Source organism: Canis lupus, chromosome 13 (assembly GCF_048164855.1).
Source record: "Canis lupus baileyi chromosome 13, mCanLup2.hap1, whole genome shotgun sequence".
NCBI lineage: Eukaryota > Metazoa > Chordata > Mammalia > Carnivora > Canidae > Canis > Canis lupus.
The window spans coordinates 39,898,237-39,919,277 of record NC_132850.1 but is presented as its reverse complement, the minus strand read 5'-3'; the positions used below and the strand labels follow the sequence as shown (position 1 = coordinate 39,919,277).

General features: G+C 37.2%; 2 protein-coding genes across 16 annotated transcripts in view; both read left to right on the top strand.

Annotated features, from left to right (window-relative positions):
• The window catches only part of ANKS1B (ankyrin repeat and sterile alpha motif domain containing 1B), a 1,043,873-nt gene that overhangs the window by 538,581 nt on the left and 484,251 nt on the right, over positions 1 to 21,041 (top strand). The window lies entirely within an intron of this gene.
• LOC140602943 (proline-rich protein 3-like) lies at positions 1,997 to 3,553 on the top strand. The gene has a single exon (XM_072773252.1). The coding sequence runs from the start codon at positions 2,012 to 2,014 to the stop codon at positions 2,759 to 2,761; it is 750 nt and encodes a 249-aa protein (XP_072629353.1). The 5' UTR covers positions 1,997 to 2,011; the 3' UTR covers positions 2,762 to 3,553.

Sequence of the window (21,041 nt, the reverse complement as noted above, 5' to 3'; positions counted from 1 at the left end):
AAGCAAGATCCTTCTGTTTACCTAATTCTAATCTGACTGATGAGAACAGTCATTATTCTTGTTCTGTGTGAGCACGGGTTAGTCTTACCACAAATTCTTTCAAGGAGTCCTTTCCCCAGCATTGGGTTGTTTCCTCATATGCCTGCCTTGGTCATTACTCAGATGAATACTCAAAGTAGTTCCTCTAGAGATCTTTGATGTTTTGTTTCTGTGCAGCTCTCCCCTTTACATACTTTACATACCCCTGACAACTCTAGACACTGTTGTCTTCCCACAATCTCAGATTCATCTCCTCCTACCATTTTGCCTAGGTTCCCTTTTCTTGTACCACAGCCTGAAAATTCACTCAAGGCAGTAAACTGGGCAATCGTAGGGCTCACCTTGTTTATTTGCCATCTCTCAGAGATTTTTTCTTCTCTCAGAGATTTCTATCCTTCACTCCTTATGCCTAATGTCTGGCAAACCATAATTTTATATATTCTACCTTTTTTTCTTCTTATTTTAGGCAGGAGGTCAAATGTGGTCTCTTGTCTGAAAGTGGAAGCCCTTATCATTTTGATGTCTATTTTTCCAAAATATTGTTGAAAATTGATTCATCTGCATGTGGTAGAATGTAAGGACAAGCCACCCTACACACAGAAGATTTGAGAATATTAAGTAATCCCCAAATTAGTTTAAAACAGGCATATGCCAGCATTTGACAAATTTCAACATCTGTTCATGATTAAATCTATCAACAAAGGGGCCCCTGGGTGGCTCAGTCAGTTAAATGTCTGCCTTCAGCTCAGGTCATGATCTAAGGGTCCTTGGATGGAGCCCCACAGCGGGCTCCCTGCTCAGCTCCCTCTGCCCTTCTCCCTCACTCATACTCTCTCTCTCTTTCTCAAAGTCTTAAAAAAAAAAATCAACAAAGTGGGTTTAAAAGGAACATAACTCAACATAATAAAGCATAAAGGCCATATGACAAACCCACATCTAAAATAATCACTAAAAAACCTATTAGAACTGATAAATGAATTCAAAAAAGCTGAAGGATATAAAATTAATGCACAGAAATCAGTTGCATTTGTATGTGTTAATAATGAGGTAGAGAAAGAGAAATTAAGAAAGCAATCCCTTTTATAATTGCACTAAAAAATAAGATACCTAGGAATAAACTTAACCAAGGAGGTGAAAGATCTATACTCTGAAAACTGGAAAACATTGATGGAAGAAATTAAAGATGATACAAACAAATGGAAAGACATTCCATGCTCATGGATTAGAAGAATTAAAATTGTTAAAATGTCCATACTACTACCCAAAGCAGCTTATAGATGCAATATAATCTCTACCAAAATACCAATAACATTTTTCACAAAACTAGAACAAAAAAAGCCACAAATAATCTGATTAAAAATGGGCAGAGCACCTGAATAGACATTTTTCCAAAGAAGACATATAGATGGCCAACAGACACATAAAAAGGTGATCAACATCACTAACATCAGAGAAACACAAATCAAAATCACAATCACAATGAGATATTACCTGACACCTGCCAGTTATGGAATAAGTCATGGGAATGAAAAGTGCAGTATACTGAATACAGTCAGTGGTATTACAGTCCTATGTATGGTGACAGATGGTAGCTATGCCTGTGGTGAGCATAGCATAAGGTATAAATTTGCCTGATTACTATGTTGTACACTTGAAACTAATGTAATATTGTGTCAGCTATTTTTCAATAAAGTAATAAAGAAATAGATGTATGCAAAAAACTAGCACATGTTCATATATTCACATTAAGTGGAGAAAATAATATCAAAATATTAGCAAAAGTACTGATCCCAGGGATTGTATCTGATTTATATTTATTTTCATACATTTTAAATTGCCTTCAAGTATTAAAATATATAGATTTTACTAAAAATGAATGTTATATGTAATGTAAATATATATAACTTTTGGTAAAAGAAACCAAACTTGTATTTTGAAAAAGGCACAGTAGGCAGCCATTGCCGCAACCACGATGCCCAAACGAAAGAAGCAGAATCAGCAGCAGCCGCCGCCTCCGCAACAGCCCCAGCTGCCAGAGCGGGGGGAGACTGGAGACGAGGAGGATGGGAGTCCCATCGGACCACCTAGCCTTCTGGGCCCTCCCCCCATGGCCAATGGAAAGCCTGGTGATCCCAAGTCAGCCCCAAACTGGAATCCACCCACATGTCCACCATCAGTAGAATGGATAAATAAGTTGTTGTGTGTGCATGCAATGGGATACTACACTGCAATGAAAATGAACGAACTCCTGCTACAGGCAACCTGGATGAATCTCACAAACACGGTGTTGAGCGAAAGGAGCCAGACAGAAAAGAATGCAGACTCTCTTCACAGAGGTCCTCCAGGATCAAGGGGACCAATGATTCCACCACTGCTGAGCCTCCCACCTCCTCCCAGGGGCAGAGGCCCAATCCGGGGAGGCCTGGGTCCCAGGTGCGGCCCATATGGTCGTGGCTGGTGGGGGGCCAATACTGAACCTCCTTTTCCTGGACCAGGCCATGGGGGTCCTTCCAGAGGAGGCTTTCACAAAGAGCAGAGAAATCCCCGAAGGCTCAAAAGTTGGTCTCTTATCAAAAATACCTGCCCACCCAAGGATGGCCCCCAAGTTATGGAAGACAAATCCAACCGCCCCGTCTGCCGACACTTTGCCAAAAAGGGCCACTGTCGATATGAGGACCTCTGTGCCTTCTACCACCCAGGCGTCAATGGACCTCCTCTGTGAGACTGTGCCTTCCCATCCAGGCTGGAAGGAGCCCTCTGACCTAGCGGCCATATATTTCCCTGTGGCCCTGTGACGGCTACTGTGAGGCTGTTCCACCCACCACCCTCAGACACCCACCCCCATCTCTCACCTCCCCCATTTGGGGTCCAGAGTTTTGTTTCATCACTGGTGCCCAGCGTGTGGGCTTTCTTCCGATTCAGCCTCCAGAGACTCGCCTTCAGGACCCCACCATTGCTCTCTTCAACTGCCTCCTGGATCCTCTTCCCCTTCGCCGATTGACTGCTCAACAGGAAACCTCTTTGGTGCTGTTTCTTGTGCATCTATCTGTCCACCCAGCCCTCGGCACTGCCCTCGATTCCTAAGAGCCCTGGAGCAGTTTCCTGCCATTCCCTTCTTCTAGCTGCTTGTTTTAAGTCCTTTTTATGTGACAAACCCTACCCCCAAAGTTGCCAGTTGCTCTGTGAAACTCACCAGGTTGACCTGGGGTCAAGTACGGATGACTGGTGCAGAGTTATTCCCTGAAAGGCCACTCTCCCTGCTTTTGGATTTTGTAGATCCTGCGTCAGTAGCATGGTCCCCACCACTCGTCTGTGATCACTGTGCTTTGTGAAACTGTGCATCCCCTCGTACGTAGCCTTTCTCAGTGTCCGTGGCATCATTGTGACTTCCCAACACTAGAGTAAGTTTTTCTGCCAAAATGAGTGAGGCTCTTGATGCCCTCTAGATTTTCCACACCTCCCAACATGGGAGAATTGTGAAACTTTCTGCAAGACTGCCTCCCTGGTCTCCTTATTCTCCTGGTGTCGGTTTTTTTGGGTTTGACCCAAGCCCATGAGATGTCCTCTAAAGCCTCTTACGGGCTATCCTATCTCCTCTCCAGCCCACTTTAGTTAGAGTACGTCATTGTGAGGCCACCAGCCCTTTCGTCTGAATTCTGTGAATCTCCACCTGGCCTACCCTTGGGTGGAACCTGGACGGTACTGTTGCCCTCGTCTAACCTTCTTCCCTACATCCCTGGCACTGGTTGTTTTCTGTGAAAACGGCAGTGAACAGGTTCGGTTTTGCACTGGCCCTGAGGAAATGGGTCAGGAGTTGTGTGGGCAAGAGGGAAGGATGAGAGCCGTTGGAGAACTGAGAATGAATTTTTTTTCTTTTTAACATTTTTTATATTAGTAATAAATGCAGTGGAAACAAAAAAAAAAAAAAAAAAAAAAAAAAAAAAAAAAAAAAAAAAAAAAAAAAAAAAGAAAAAGGCACAGTAAAATCAGTGAGTTGCCCATATATATAAAAAATCAGATATGGGGTCTACTTACCAGTGAATGAAATATGCAGTGATGTAGATAGTGAGTCCTTCTACTAGAAACCTTTCGCCAGAAGCTGAACATCCAGCATTCAGTGAGGCTGGGGAAGGCTATGTCACTGCTTGTTTTGGGACCCAGACAAGACCTAAGCTCCTTCCAACTCAGAATTTGTGTGCTTGCTCCTGTTTTTGAGATGACCTAAATGGCAGTTAAATTTCAAGGGTACACTGATTCTCTTGGAAAAAGGAAAACTTATACAGCCTCCTCACAGTCAAAAGTGTGTGTTCCTATGGAAATGTTAAATAAAATGAATTCTGGGAGTGCAATGAAATTTGACTTTTATTGCACTTGTTCATGAGTGGCTAAGTGAGCAGTTTCAACTAATTGTGAAGAGATAAAAGATAATGAAAAGGCCAAAAAATCAAATACGCCTTGTATTTGAAAGAAACTTATTAAACTAAGTAGATATATAAGTATACTCTTAAGAACTCAGAAGATTGTGCTCCAGGGGAAAAAAAAAAAGCAAAAGCAGAGAGGCATAGTGTTGGAAAAGACCATAGATGTCTTCCAGTCCATCATTTTCCAAGTGTGGCTGAAGAATGCCTGGGTTTGAATCCTGACTCTGCCACTTACAAGCTGCAATGACTTTGGGCAAGTTATTCACTCCCCAGTACTCTAATTTCCCCTCTGTACAATTAGAATTAAAATAAGAGTTTTGAAGATTATATGAGTTGATGTAGATATAGAACTTAGAATACCTGGCTCACAGTAAACTTTAAAATAAATATTAGCCGTTGTTGTTCTAAATGTATATGGATGGACTTTAAAAACATGAACGGGTGGGACACCTGGGTAGCTCAGTGGTTGAGCATCTGCCTTCGGCTCAGGTCAAGGTCCCAGGTCGAGTCCCACATCGGGCTCCCTGCATGGAGCCTGCTTCTCCCTCTGCCTATGTGTCTGCCTCTCTCTCTGTGTCTCTTGTAAATGCATAAATGAAATCTTTAAAAAGTAAAATAAAATAAAAATAAAACATCAATGGGCATTCAAAAATATATAACTATCTCATTAAATCTGTAATTATATAAGTAGTATTCCTTGAGATCATTTATGGTATGACATAAAGTTTAAAATATTAATTTTTTCAAGGCTCTAAACACTTTAATTATACAGAAAGATAAATTATGTATGAAGTTCTTCCTTGTCAAAGATTTTGAGAAGCAAATGCATATGAAATAATTGTATAAGTTACACTATTAGCTAATATCTAGCTTTTGGAAAAAAGGACTAAGATTATTTGTACAATCAAGAGAAAGCCTCTGTTGCAGTAACTATGGAATAATATGCAGAGTTAAGAAATTTGAATTCTGTAATTGATACTAAAAACATTAATTTTTAAGTAAATCTGAATATAGTTGCAGGTGCGTATTGCAAAAATCATACTGGTGGTACACAAAGGACTTAGGTATAATCCCCTCACTTAACAAATGAGGAAAACGAGGCCAAAGAGGTGGGAAAAACAGTTATACAGGAAGTTAGAAGTAAAGCAAGGCAAGGATCTAAATCAACTGACTCCCATTTCACTGCTTTTACAACCTATTCTAAGCCTTCATTCCCTTTCTTATCCACACTTTAACTTTCAAAAAGACACAGTCGATAGCTCAGTTTCTTCAGAGTTCCCTTTCTCCCCATTCCATGTCACTCATGCTATAAAGAAAATTTACTTGCATAGCTTTAATAACAAGCCTTAAGCTTTAACTCTGGCAAACAAAATGAAATAATTTATTTAGTCCACATGTGACAAATAAGCAAGCATCATTTCATTAAAGGCTAAAAATAAAGCAAGTAGTATGTTTAAGTAAAACGTGAACACGAGAAATAGCTCTACTCAACACATTTCATGCACGAGAAGCATTCATGTCAATGCTGGATTGGAGCCTCTGTTGGGGATGGGAAGAAATCATGTCAGGAATTTATGCTGGGCAAAGGAGTTCTCTACAGCTGCAAGAATTGAAAATCCTTGGACATTAAATTCAACTCTGGATAGTGAAATGATTGGAGAGAAATACAGTTTACATGAATGTTATGTGAACATTAATTACAAAGGTTCCATATTTTTCACTCAAGGAGCTACTATCTAGTGGAGGTAAATAATTACAGTATAGTGACATTGCTATAATAGAAATAGGGCTCAAGGAGATGATTAAGTCTGTCCAGAGGGGGACGCCTGGGTGGATCAGTGGTTGAGCGTCTGCCTTTGGCTCACGTCGTGAGCTGGGGTTCTGGGATTCAACCCCTTATCGGACTCCCTGCAGAGAGCCTGCTTCTCCCTCTGCCTGTGTCTCTCATGAATAAAAAAATAAAATCTTAAAAAAAAAAAAAAAACTTTGTCCAGTGGGTAATATAGGTTACATAGGTGAGCTGACACTTAAAAGAGAAGTAGAATCTTCTTGGTGGATAACCTAAAGGAAGAGCAGCCTAAGCTGAGCAGAGGGAAAGTGTAAACAGTGCAAGTTGCATGTAGGACACTGCAAATTGTTTGATATGGTTCGATCCTAGGGCGCTTGTAATAGTAAAGAGCCAGACATTAAGAGGTAGAAGTGGATGAAGGTACTTATCCATACATTCATCAGGTTAACCAATATTCTGCTGCCTGTTGCATGATCTGCTAGTTCACTCAATGTTGATAAAAGTAAGGAGAGATCTTTGTTGAAGGTTCGTAAGAATAACAAATGTAGTCTATGTAGTAATTTTGGAAAAGCGTCTCATGATACGTTGCACAAACTGATTTCCCATTCTCACTGTAACTTGGAACAGGCTGATTAAAAGCAACAGTTGGAAATAAACACATCTCTATTTCACCATTTTCCCTGCAGGTACCATGTAGGGCTTCTCATTACTGACTCACCGTTTGAGAACAGCAGGTAGTAAGAGCAAGCACTTTCATATTCTAAAATGAAAGGAACAGTGTTGTCCACCGGCTGTGAAAGCCCCTAGATGTTGCCAATATACTTTATTGATTAGCCTACATTGCTGATATAAATTCTTTTAAGATTAAGACTCATAGTTGCCAGCCCTAACAGACAGTCCTTGGTGGAAACAGGTATATCACAGAAAGGCAGACCTAATGGCTCAAAACAAACAAACAAACAAACAAACAAACAAACAAACAAACCCTCATTTAACCCACAGTCTTCTGCCTAAAAAATTGTAGAAATCATTCCTAGGATTTATTTCCATCCTGTTACCAAAACCAATTCCTTAAATTCCACCAAATACTTTAAGTATTGTTTTCTAATAACTCATTATCATACCCTTGTCTTTTTTCTTGTGAAAGGGAGTCAAATAGTATAGTTTTCTCTGAGGAAAAAAATAATGCTTTAAAATATGCACCCATTGAGATGGAATCATTCATGTCTGCCATACTATTTAAGACTCTTAAAAAATTATAATAAAAAAAAACGACTCTTCAACACTATAAAAAAAAGGGTGTCTCTATAACAATAAAAGTACTGTTTCTCTTTCCCTCTCACCCTAATCTCATCTTTGATATGGTTCTGATTTGTACATTGCAAGCACTCTTAAAATATTTTATGATTATAAAATCTAATGAAAAGCTTCTGAACATTAAAAAAAATTAATTCCAGTATAAGTAACATACAGTGTTATATTAGTTTTGGGAGTACAATATAGTGATACAGCAGTTCCATACATTACTCAGTGCTCATCATGGTAAGTGTACTCTTACTCCCTTTCACCTACTTTATCCATCCCCCCAACCCACCGCCCCTCTGGTAACCATTAGTTTGTACTCTAGAAAAGTCTGGTTTTACATTTGTCTCTTATTTTATTCACCTGTTTTATTTCTTAAATTATACATATGAGTGAGGTCATATGGTATTTGTCTTTCTTTGACTGACTCATTTTACTTAGCATTATACCCTCTTGATCTACCCATGTTGTGGCAAATAGCAAGATTTCAGGCTTTTTTATGTCTGAGTAATATTCCATTATATATATTTAGCACATCTTTATTTACTTATGGATAACTGGACACACCCATACTTTGGCTATTGTAAATAATGCTGCAATAAAGATAGGGGGGCATGTATCTTTTCAAATGACTGCTTTTGTATTCTCTGTGTAAATATCCAGCAGTGTAATTACTAGATCATGTGGTAGTACTATTTTTAATATTTTGAGGAATCTCCATACTGTTTTCCTATAGCTACTGTGGAATTTTCATTCCTACCAACAGAGCCTGAGTGTTCCCTTTTCTCCACATCCTCACTGTCACTTGTTTCTTGTGTTTCTTAGTTTAGCCATTGCCACAGGCATGAGGTAATACCTCATTGTGGTTTTGATTTGAATTTCCCTGATGATGGGTAATGCTGAGCATCTTTTCATGTGTCTGTTGGCCATCCGTATGTTTTCTTTTCTTTTCTGTTCTTTTTCATCCGTATGTCTTCTTTGGAGAAATGTCTGTTCATGTCTTCTGCCCATTTTAAATTGGATTATTTGTATATTTGTTGTGTTGAATTGTCTAAGTTCTTTATATGTTTTGGATAGTGATCCCTCATCAGTTATGTCATCTTTAAATATCCCCCATTCTGTAGGCTCTTTTTTCCTTGTTGTTTCTTTTGCTGTGCAGAAACTTTTTATTTTGATGTAGTCCCAATAGTTAGTTTATTTTTGTTTTTGTTTCTTCTGCCTCAGGAGATTTATCTTGAAGAATGTTAGGAACAATATCAGAGAAATTACTGCTTGTGCTCTTTCTTAGGACTTTTATGATTTCTGGCCTCACATTTAGATCTTTAATTTATTTTCAGTTTATTTTTGTGTCTTATAAGAAAGTGGTCCAGATATATGTAGTGTCTTTATCTGGTATTGGTACCAGGGTAATGCTAGCCTCACAGAATGAACTTGGAAACTCTACCTCTTCTTCTTCTTCTTCTTCTTCTTCTTCTTCTTCTTCTTCTTCTTCTTTCTTCTTTCTTCTTTCTTCTTTCTTCCTTCTTTCTTCTTTCTTCTTTCTTCTTCTTCTTCTTTCTCCCTCTTCCTCTTCCTCTTCCTCTTCCTCTTCCTCTTCTTCTTTTTTGGAATAGTTTGAGAAGAATAAGTATTATCTCCTCTTTAAATATTTGGTATAATTCACTTGTGAAGCACTCTCGTCCTGGACTTTTTTTTTTTTTTTTTTTTTTTTTAATAACTGCTTTAGTTTCAATGTTGGTAATCAGTCTATTCAAATTTTCTATTTCTTCCTGATTCAGTTTTGGGAGGTTATATGTTTCTGGGGCTTTATCAATTTCTTCTAGATCATCCAGTTTGTTGGCATATAATTTTTCATGATACTCTTTTATGATCCTTTGTATTTCTGTGGTGTTGATTGTTACCTCTCTTTCATTTCTGATTTTGTTTATTTGAATCTTCACTCTCTGTCCTCTCTCTCTCTCTCTCTCTCTCTCTCTCTTTCTCTGAGTCTGGCTAAAGGTTTATCAACTTTGATCTTAAAACAAAAACAGCTCCTGGTTTCATTCATCTGTTGTTTTTTTAGTTTCTATTTCACTTAATTCTAATCTTTATTCCTTCCTTTTATTGGTTTGAGGTTTTTTGTTGATCTTTTTGTAGCTCCTTTAGTTAAAGGGTTAGGTTGTTTGAGAGTTTTCTTGTTTCTTGAGTTAGGCCTGTAATGCTATAAACTTCCCTTTTAGAATAGCTCTTGATGCATCTGAAAGATTTTGGACCGTTGTTTTCATTTTCATTTCTCTCCATGTATTTATTTTTTTATTTCCTCTTTGATTTCTTTATTTTCCTCTTCAATTTCTTGGTTGACCCACTCATTGTTTAGTAGCATGTTACTTAACCTCCATGTATTTGTGTTCTTTCCAGATTTTTTTTTCCTTGTGGTTCATTTCTAGTTTCATAATGTGTGGTCAGAGAAGATGCATGGTATGACTTTGATCTTCTTGAATTTCTTGATACTTGTTTTGTGGCCTAACATGTGATCTCTTCTGGAGAATGTTCTATGCATGCTTGAAAAGAATGTGTATGCAGCTGTTTTAGGAAGGAAGGTTCTGAATGTATCTGTTAGATCCATCTGTTACAATGTGTCATTCAAAGCAACTGTTTCCTGGTTGATTTTCTGTTTGGATTATCTATCCCTTGATGTAAGTGGGATGTTAAAGCACCCTATTGCTGTTATATTACCATCAGGTACTTTCTTCATGTTTGTTATTAGGTGCTTTTGAATTATGGTGCTCCCATGTTGGGTGCATAAATATTTATATTTATATATGAATATAAATATTCATAATCATATATATTCTGATTGGATCATTCCCATTATGATTATATAGACTTCTTTGTCTCTTTTTACGGTCTTTGTTTTAAAGTCTATTTGGTTCAATATAAATATTGCTACCCTGGCTTTCTTTTCCCTTCCATTTGCTTAGTGAATGCTTTTTCCATCTCTTTGGTTTCAATCCACATGTGTCTTTAAGTCTGAAATGAGTTTACCATAGGCAGCATATACATGGGTCTTGCTTTTTTTATCCATTCTACCACCCTGTGTCCTTTGATTGGAGTATTTAGTTTATTTACATTTAAAGTAATTATTGATAGGTATGTATTTATTGTCATTTTGTTATTAGTTTTATGGTTGTTTTTATAGTTCTTCTCTGTATCTTCTCTTGCTCTCTTCTCTAAGGGTTTGTTGACTTTCTTTAGTGGTATACTTGGATTCCTTTCTCTTTGTTTTGCATATCTATTACTGGTTTTTGATTTGTGGTTACCCTTCGATTTACAAGTAACATCTTATATATAGATCAGTCTATATTAAGTTAATAGTCACTTAAATTTGAACCCATTCCAAAAACACTTAAGTTTATTCCTCTCTCCCCTGACATTTTAGGTATATGATGTCATAATTTACATTATTTTATTTTGTGATCCCTTGACTGATTTATATATGTATGTGTACACACACACACACACACACTTCATTTTACTGCTTTGTGTTTCCTAGTTTTCTTAAATCTGCTTATGGTCTTTCCTTTCCACTTAAAGAGTCCAGTTCTAAATTCTGGTGGCATTTATTTATATACTGATACCTGACAATGACCATAGTCTCTCTGCATACTCAGCAATTTTTATGAAGCTGAGGACAATATACTTTATACCTTCATAGGTAAACCCTTTCTAAAAATACAAACACATTTAAGAGGTATATCCAGTGGTCATATTTACAAAGGTTCCCCTTTCTTTTTAACTCCACAGATGCTGCCACCTACCCACAGACTCTATATTTGTTTCTTACTTTTTATATTCATAGTTTTCAACTTGCTAGGGTTCCTGGCAATGTTATAGGAAGCCCATTTAGCAGAGTGTTATAAATTCCTCACCAGGCTATCTATCTCTAGATTAACATTGGCAAGAGTATATTTGCCTAAGAAGTAGTAAGAGCATAAAAAAGGATGGAATTTATGATGATGCTACCAAAAACACATTCTTTAATAATAAAAAAAAATAACAGGTGCTTAGGTGGCTCAGTTGGTTAAGTGTCCAATTCTCGGTTTGGGCTCAGGTCATGATCTCAGGGTTCTGAGATGGAGTTCCATGTTGGGCTCTGTACTCAGTGGGGAGTCTGCTTGGGATTCTCTCTCTCCCTCTGCCCCGCCCCACCCTAAAATAAATAGATAAAATCTTTAAGAAAAAATAACAACTAACAAAAGCAAATATGAACTATTGGGACTTCATCAAGATAAGAAGCTTTCGCACAGCAAAAGATACAGTCAACAAAACTAACAGACAACCTACAGAATGGGAGAAGATATTTGCAAATGACGTATCAGATAAAGGGCTAATTTCCAAGATCTATAAAGAACTTATTAAACTCAACAGCAAAGAAACAAACAATCCAATCATGAAATGGGCAAAAGACATGAACAGAAATCTCACAGAGGAAGACATAGACATGGCCAACACGCACATGAGAAAATGCTCTGCATCACTTGCCATCAGGGAAATACAAATCAAAACCACAATGAGATACCACCTCACACCAGTGAAAATGGTGAAAATTAACAAGGCATGAAACCATAAATGTTGGAGAGGATGTGGAAAAAGGGGAACCCTCTTGCACTGTTGGTGGGAATGTGAACTGGTGCAGCCACTCTGGAAAACAGTGTGGAGGTTCCTCAAATGAGTTAAAAATAGATCTGCCCTATGACCCAGCAATTGCATGCTGAGGATTTACCCCAAAGATACAGATACAATGAAATGCTGGGACACCTGCACCCCGATGTTTATAACAGCCATGTCTACAATAGCCAAACTGTGGAAGGAGCCTCGGTGTCCATAGAAAGATGAATGGATAAAGAAGATGTGTTCTATGTATACAATGGAATATTACTCAGCCATTAGAAACGACAAATACCCACCATTTGCTTCGACGCAGATGGAACTGGAGGGTATTATGCTGAGTTAAATAAGTCAATAGGAGGAGGACAAACATTATATGGTCTCATTCATTTGGATAATATAAAAAATTGTGAAAGGGAATAAAGGGGAAAGGAGAGAAAATGAGTGGGAAATATCAGAGAGGGAGACACGACATGAGAGACTCCTAACTCTGGGAAACGAACTAGGGGTGGTGGAAGGGGAGGTGGGCGGGGGGGTGGGGGTGACTGGGTGATGGGCACTGAGGGGAGCACTTGATGGGATGAGCACTGGGTGTTATTCTATATGTTGGCAAATTGAACACCAATAAAAAAATAAATTAGAAAAAAAAATAAAAAATAAAAAATAACAACTACCATAACCACAATACAATTAGTAGGTAATGCTCATTGAATGCTTACTATGGGGTTAGGCATTTTTCTACATGTCTTAAATGTAAAAACTTCATTCTCACAAAGCCCCATTATGTAGATGCTATTGTTTTCCCCTTTTTAAAGATGAGTGCACTTATTGATGAGCACTGAGAAATGTACAGAATTGTTGAATCATTATATTGTACACTTGAAACTAATATAGCACTGTATGTTAATTATCTTGAATAAAAAAAAAGTACACTGAGGCACATAGATATTAAGTAAATTGATGAGAGTCACATAGAAAGTAGGTGATACAGCTGATTCAAACCTACATATTCTGGCTTTAGAGTGTGTGCTTGTATTACTTAGAGTTGTGCAGAAAAACCTGAAAAAAAGGAGAGAAGGTGGGAGGGAGGTCGGGGGGAGGGTAAAAGTATTATAAGTAATTGACCTACAGAATTATGGAGGTGGGCAAATCCCAAGATCTGCAGGGTGAGTTGACAAGCTAGAGACCCAGGAAAATAGTTCTAGTTTAAGTCTGAAAGCCTGAGAACTAGAAGAGCCAATGGTGCAGTTCCTATCCAAAGGCTGGCAGGCTCAAGACCCAGGAACAACCAATGTTTCAGTTCCAGTCTAAAAGCAGGAAAAGAGCTAATGTCCCAGTCTGAAGGTGTTCAGGAAGGAATAATTCTCCCTACTGGAGGAAGGGTCAGCCTTTTTTTTTTTTTCTATTCAGGCCTTCAATTGATTGGATGAGGCCTATCCACATTAGAGAAAGCAGTCTACTTTGTTCACTCAATTAATTTAAATGTTAATCTCGTCTAAAAACAAGCTTACAGAATCACCTTGAAAAATGACCAAATATCTGGGCAACCTATGGCTCAGCCAGATTGGCACATAAAATTTGTCTAAAACATACAGCAAATATGTATCACTGCTTCTATTTAAAAATACTAATAACCAATGCAATAAGATTAGAAGAAATAAGAGGTATAATGTTTGAAAAGGAAGACACAAACTGACATTTTATGTGGTCTATAAAGTTATATTCAAAAAAATCCAAAAGAAACTACAATTTCAGCAAAGTTTCTAGATAAAAAGATTGATATACAAAAACCAATGGCATTATTATATACCATCTCACATATATGAAATACCCTTCTTTCACAACAGCAACAAATCTATAAATTACCTAGGCATAAATCTAATAAAAGATGTGCAAGATCTCTGTGGAAAAAAAACTTAAAATGCATTTTTTAATGATATTAAAGATGTGAATAAGTGAAGCAGTAGGTAGGCCATATCCAAAGTGGACTAACTCACTATCATGGAGATGGTATTTATCTCCCAATTTAAACTCTAAAGCATTGCAGTAATATGAGTTTTTTTATGGGATTTGACAAGCATATTCTAAAATTAATGAGTAATGACAAAGAACCAAAATAAGGCCAAGTGATTTTGAAAAATATGAAAGGATTTGCCTCGCCAGATATCAGATATTATCATGAACCTACAGTAATGAAGATGAGGTGAATTTAATGCAGAAATAGATAAAATGATGATAAAATGGAAATGCATCCTATTGGTAGGAGGCACCACCATCCTGGGTAAACAGTAACTTGAGGCTCTTGTATCATCCAAAGCTTTTGCAATTGATCTAGTGATAATCCTTGTTGCATGAACCAAGGAATTAGGAAGCAATTTAATTTCATTTAAACTAATATCAGCAGAAAATATATAGTATATAAAGTAGACATATTCGTCTTTTTTATTCAAGAGAATCTGAAACTACAAATTCACTGCAAAATATTCAAGATGACTTCCTAGCAAATTAAACAAATTAAAACAGTTCACTAAACCATAATATTTCATGTATTTTAAGTGACCAGTGGCAGACATATCCCCAAAGTCTATGATAGACTGAGATCACTCAAAGGATCAGGCAACTCTCAATTATCTATGGATATATGAGCTCAGGGTAGCACAGAAAAAGTACATTGTTAGAATCCAAGAGTATCTCATTTTATCCATTCTCATCAGTCTCCTTTTGAACCAAATCAATAACAACATTGTCACACTCAAGTTTCACCTCCTACCTCACTCTTTCTGAGAGGCAAAAATAAGTAAAAATAATAGCAAGAGGGAGAAAGATAAGCCAAGAATCAGCACTGCATGGGAAGTGCTCAGGAGAACAAGAAAGAACCCTCTGCTCAAATGTAACCTGCTTCTTGGGCTCCCGTATTTACAATGGTCTCTGTCTCCTCCTATTTTGCTTTCTTTTTCATCATACAATTTGTCAGTACTGAAATTATTTGTTTGAATACTTTTGTATTGTCTATTTACCTCTCTAAACTGAGTACAGGCGCCTCATACTCACTGCTGGAACCTCAGGGTTTAGAACAATGTTAGCCTTAGCATACCCTCAATAAATATTTGTCTTGGATAGGTAGATATAAATCATAAATGATACAGATAATAGTGATTAGAGCCTCAAGTAAGAAGTTGATTAAGAAAATATTTAGGAAAAAAAAAAGAAAATATTTAGGGTGGGTTGTTTTTCTTCCTGGAACAGAAAACCAATCTGGGATAAATGGTCAGACTTACAGAACCCACATTTCATCTATGATGGGTTTTCTAAATTTAGATTTTTAAGGCGAGTACGCAACTTCCGATAATATGCATGACTTCCCCATGTAACAAGCATGATATTTTAGATAAGCTGTAACTGAAATTTTCATCTTCAATGGCATGGCTGTCTTGGAGGTTGCTCTGTTGCCACATATAAGTATCCTGTGACTTTTTCTTAGACGTGTTCATGCTGACCAGTGTGTGCATTCGCAAAAATTGCTTAATAACCAAGTGGCCTTGCATATTCCTCAGAAACAAACATTTGAATTCAATTAGTTAAATAATATGATAACTAAACTTCTGTACCTCTCCTAGCAATAGATTTTAAGTCCTTACAGAATTTAGTATTGTAGCTTTTAATGTCATGTCCACTCTCAGCATTATTTGGATTATATAAAATGTATATATAAGTATGGCTTATACTTAAGAATAAGCCAGGAGGGAAGGAAGGCCAAACCAAATCAGTTTGTCTTCACAGCTTTACAATTTGTGTAAGAGAGGAAAAGCCAAAACAAAAAAAAAAAAAAAAAAGAGAGAGAGAGGAAAAGCCAAGTCTATGTTGACAAATTTTACTCTTTGAGTTACTTAACAAAGTGGCCCTTTTTGTTTGAAATATTTGTTAGATGACACTAGTAAACCCATGGAATGGAAGGGAATTAGAAAGATTCTTAGATGAAATTGTTTTCTTTTAAGCTACTATAATAACTCATATGCCTGGCACATTAATGAAAAACAGCCATACTTATTCTTCACTCCATTCCTGTCTGAACATCTGTATACAGCCCACACTGACCTCTGAAGACTATTTTCAAGGAGAACCAGAAATTACTTACTTTAATCGAGCCTTCTTGACATTGATAATTAAATAACAAGAAATGGTAGGGCTCCTGTTGTCTTATTAAAAAGCAAATGGGGGATCCCTGGGTGGCACAGCAGTTTGGCGCCTTCCTTTGGCCCAGGGTGCCATCCTGGAGACCCGGGATCGAATCCCACATCGGGCTCCCGGTGCATGGAGCCTCTGCTTCTCTCTCTGCCTATGTCTCTGCCTCTCTCTCTCTCTGTGTGACTATCATAAAAAAAAAAAAAAAGCAAATGGATACACTCTTTTTGTATTATACACGTGTTCCCAGGAGAAGAGTATATAAAGCATATTTTAGAAAATAGTTTTATGTTTTTAATACATAAAAGGAGTTTACTTAAATAATGCTGTGGCAGATTTCCTTGTAAAGCAAACAATTCTTTTGTTATGCAAATAACAAGCACTTCATTTGTTCTAAAAAATGTGATTTTTACACATGAAGTGTCTTCACAGTGGAATAAAGCTGGATTGTAGTCCTGTTGGAAAGAGACCCTCTGCATCAATCGTGTGTCACATGGTCACACCATGTGACTCTTTTGTACATAGAAACTGACACAGAGTTAAATATTAATGACATTCCTCACAACCATTCTCTGTGTCTGCCAAAAGAAACCCCCCAAAAACAAACAAACAAACAAACAAAAAAACAACTTTCATTGCGCACATTTCTCAGACCCAGAACTGGCCTGCCAAATAGGCCCTTTCCACTCCATTTGAACAGATTCTGCCTTTTTCCATCTTTTATGTTATTTTGAGAAAGGGGGAGGGACAGAGAGAGAAGGGAGAGAGTGTCCCAAGCAGGCTCCATGCTCAGCGGAGCCCAACGCGGGGCTCGTCACATGACCCTGAGCTCACAACCTCAGTGGAAATGAAGAGTTGGTGGCTTAACCGACTGAGCCACCCAGGCATCCCATCTCCTCTTTTAAATGCAGTCTCTTCCTTGGCCTCCTCAAACCAACATCATTTGCTTCTGGTCTTTCCAATGCCTTGCCATTGGTTTATATCTTTTTCACATACAAGTGCCATTTTTCACAAGTGCCATTGGACAGTTGTCATTGATTTTATGAATTTTTGTGTTTCCTATTGGCTGTAATGGTTATGTTTTCTCTTTTTGTATTTATTTTTTTGCCAAATGCTTATCTTTTTTCTCTCTCCAGTTTAAAATTCCATTATACCAGTGAATAATTATTCATATAAATTTAAATATATTTTTGCTATATAGTCAATACTCCTATACCAAATGGTTCACATATGCCCTGACACATACTGCACAGAATGGGTTAATCTCACTTGGTGTAGGTTGGCCCTCAAAACCAAGTCTCTTTAGTTCATTCAGTGCTTAGCTCATAGTATATATTAAATATATTTCAATAAACCAATGAATGAGTAAATATATTATGTACATTTAGTACATAAATGTATTTTATTTTCTTAAAAGATTTATTTATTGGGGCACCTGGGTGGCTTAGTGGTTCAGCATCTCCCTTTGGCTCAGGGCATGATCTCAGAGTCCTGGGATGGAGTCCCGCATCGGGCTCCCTGCAGAGAGCCTGCTTCTCCTTCTGTCTGTGTCTCTGCCTCTCTCTCTGTGTGTTTCTCATGAATAAATAAATAAAATCCTTTTAAAAATGGATTTATTTATACATTTTAGAGGGAGAGAGAAAGAAAGAACACATGAGGGGGAGGGGCAGAGGATGATGGAAGGAGAGAGAGAATCTCAAGCATACTCCCCACCAAACAGGGAGCTTATCATGGGGCTTGATCTCATGATCCTGATATCATGACCTGAGCCAAAATCAAAAGTTGGATGCTCAACTGACTGAGCCACCCAGGTGCCCCATAAATGTATTTTAATCAATAAATGGTAAAACCTCTCTTCTCACAGGGTTTCCCATGACTCTATTTCCATAATCCTAATGTGGTACATCAACTGCATTACAATACATAATTTCTGATCAGTATCCCTTCGTTTCTATATTGTGTGTATTGTGATCCTACCCATGCATTGAGAAAAAAAACTCAGTTTTTCAATAATTTTTTGTGTGCTCACCAAGTAACACCCCTCTTTTTCATTTTTTCCAGCTTTTCCATCCATATCAAATTCATTTTTTCCAAATTTTTCCATCCATATTAAATTCTCAACTAAACTACATAATGTAACTAAACTATACATCTAAACTTTTATATTTGCAGGGCTTCTTCAGTTAAGCATCTGCCTTTGGCTTAGATCATAATCTCAGGGTCCTGAGATTGAGCCCCAAATCTGGCTCCCTGCCCAGTGGGGAATCTGTTTCTCCCTCTACCCCTCCCTCTGCTTGTGTGCTCTCTCTCTCTCTCAAATAAATAAATGAAATCTTTAAAAAAAATAAACTTTTACATTTGTGCACCAACCCAGACCAAGACTTCTTCATAGAAAGAACAAGCAAAAGTAAAGCTATGTACATTTTTATCTCCTTCCTACACCTCCCCAGTTTTTTTTCCTACTGAGTTTTGAACACAATATTTTACTTACTAAAATTCTCTAGAACAGGTGGGCATGAGCCTTTGTGTTTGTCTCTAGCTTCCTTTTAACGGGAAAGTGATTTCTAAATATGTAAACAAAATAAAATTGTACTGCAATCAAATGTAGATGTTTCAAGGAGTTTTTTATAAATAGGCTTTGATCTGTGTTTTTTTTTTCCCATTTGCAAATCTGAATTTCTGTGATGTTCTGATTTTAGTAGATGTTCAATATGTGGAGAAAACAAAAGGCCTTATGTAATGTGTCACCCATATCACATTTAGTATTGGAATAATAGTTTACCTGTAATTATTTATAATTTGTATCCTTTTAAAACAATAATGAGTTGTGTTTATCATATTTAGCAACCACTCATTAGATGGATCTGTAGGTCTGTATGAAATCATTTGGGTATCTTACAGGGGTCCTTTGCTCAGGCCTAATACTTCTGGGATTTTTACTACTCTTGATTGATTAGATTTTTTTAAAGATTTTATTTATTTATTCATGAGAGACACAGAGAGAGAGAGGCAGAGACATAGGCAGAGAGAGAAGCAGGCTCCATGCAGGGATCCCGATGTGGGACTCAATCCTGGGACTCCAGGGTCATGCCCTGGGCCAAAGGCAGGTGCTAAACCACTGAACCACCCAGGTGTCCCAATTAATTAGATTTTTAATTTTACTCCTTTTAATATAGATTCTTTCCCTCCTAGTAAATTAACTAAGACATTTTTTATTTTCCTAAAGCATACTCATTGACTGGCAATTGCATAGATTTCATCGTCTCTTATGCTGATTCATTCAAATCGGACTTTCAGCATTCAATATGGCTTGTCTCAAAATTGATTCGATTACAGCCATCTGTATTGACCATAAAGGTAAACTCAATAAGCAGATTGGAAGAACTGTGATTTGCTCACCAAGGATAGGAACAGTAATATGCTCAGATCATTCATTGTCCCTTTCTAGAAGAAGCAAGAAATCAATAAAGCATGTACTCATCACTGGAACTATGTAGTCACGGGGATATCAACATCTAATATCCAAAGGACAATATAACAAAAAAGAGGAGGAAAGAAAAGAGATTTTAAAAAATTACTTATTAGGATAACTTATTAGCTGATTAATCCTTTTTTCCTGAACATAGGCATGCATGTAGATATGTCCTAAATACAATTGTCAGAGTATGATCTTTGGAAAATTGGGCACCTGTTTACTCTGAAAGTTAGACAGCTTAAAGTTAAGTTTATATAGTTAACAACAACCAACAAACACATTATTCAAAAGTAATAGAAGTTTAGCACCAAGAAAAATTGAAAAGCGATTAGTTTTCACTTTTATTAGTCTGAAAGAAAAAGAGTAGCATAATGTGTAGAATGGTTTGCTATGAAAATTATGCCTTTATTTCATATGAAACTGACATTTTTATGTTTTATGTTAACTCCTAAGCTTTCCTTCCCATTCTTCAGAAGCTATAAACATGAAATAGAATAAATGGCCTATGGTCAAAATTGCAAAAATAACTGAAAGGTCAGCTATAGCCTAGTGTTTCCAGATCCACAGAGGCAAAAATTTTCTACTAACAACTTGTTTTTAAAAACAAAAATGTCTATGAACAGAAAATGAGCCATTTTATTCTCATTGTTCTGGTTATTAAGAGCCTGGGAAATGGACTTGCAAAAGATATAGAAATCATTGTTAGTTTTTAGTACTGGTATTTTCTAACCTTAAAATATACCTTCATGTAATATTGTGACTAGACAGGGTTAAGTTAAAATCCTCTTCTATACTTGCTAACATAACCTAGGTGAAATTTTTCATCTTATCTGAGCCAGTTTGATAAAATGGAGAAATAAGAGTCCTGACCCCATAGGACTGATGCAAAGACAAAACGAGAGCAGGCATGTTGCCCAGCGCCTTACATATAAGAAGCATTGAATAAATGTTAGCTGCTATAATTATTCAAACTGTAAGTTATGAGTTGTTATACAAACATGCTATTAGCTCTCATCCTGACAACTTTAACTCTAAAACATCTGGAAAGTGCAGGCAAGAGTATGGAGGAAGGGGGAAGACCACAAAAAGAGCCAAAAGTCTTTATTCAAAGAGTCCCTAACACTTTTGTGTAAAAGGACACAGACTCACACATACATATACACGCACCCCTCTTATCTATTAAAGT

Bases quoted from the DNA above. Each gene is read 5' to 3' on its own strand.
- LOC140602943 (XM_072773252.1), top strand. From the start codon at position 2,012: ATGCCCAAACGAAAGAAGCAGAATCAGCAGCAGCCGCCGCCTCCGCAA.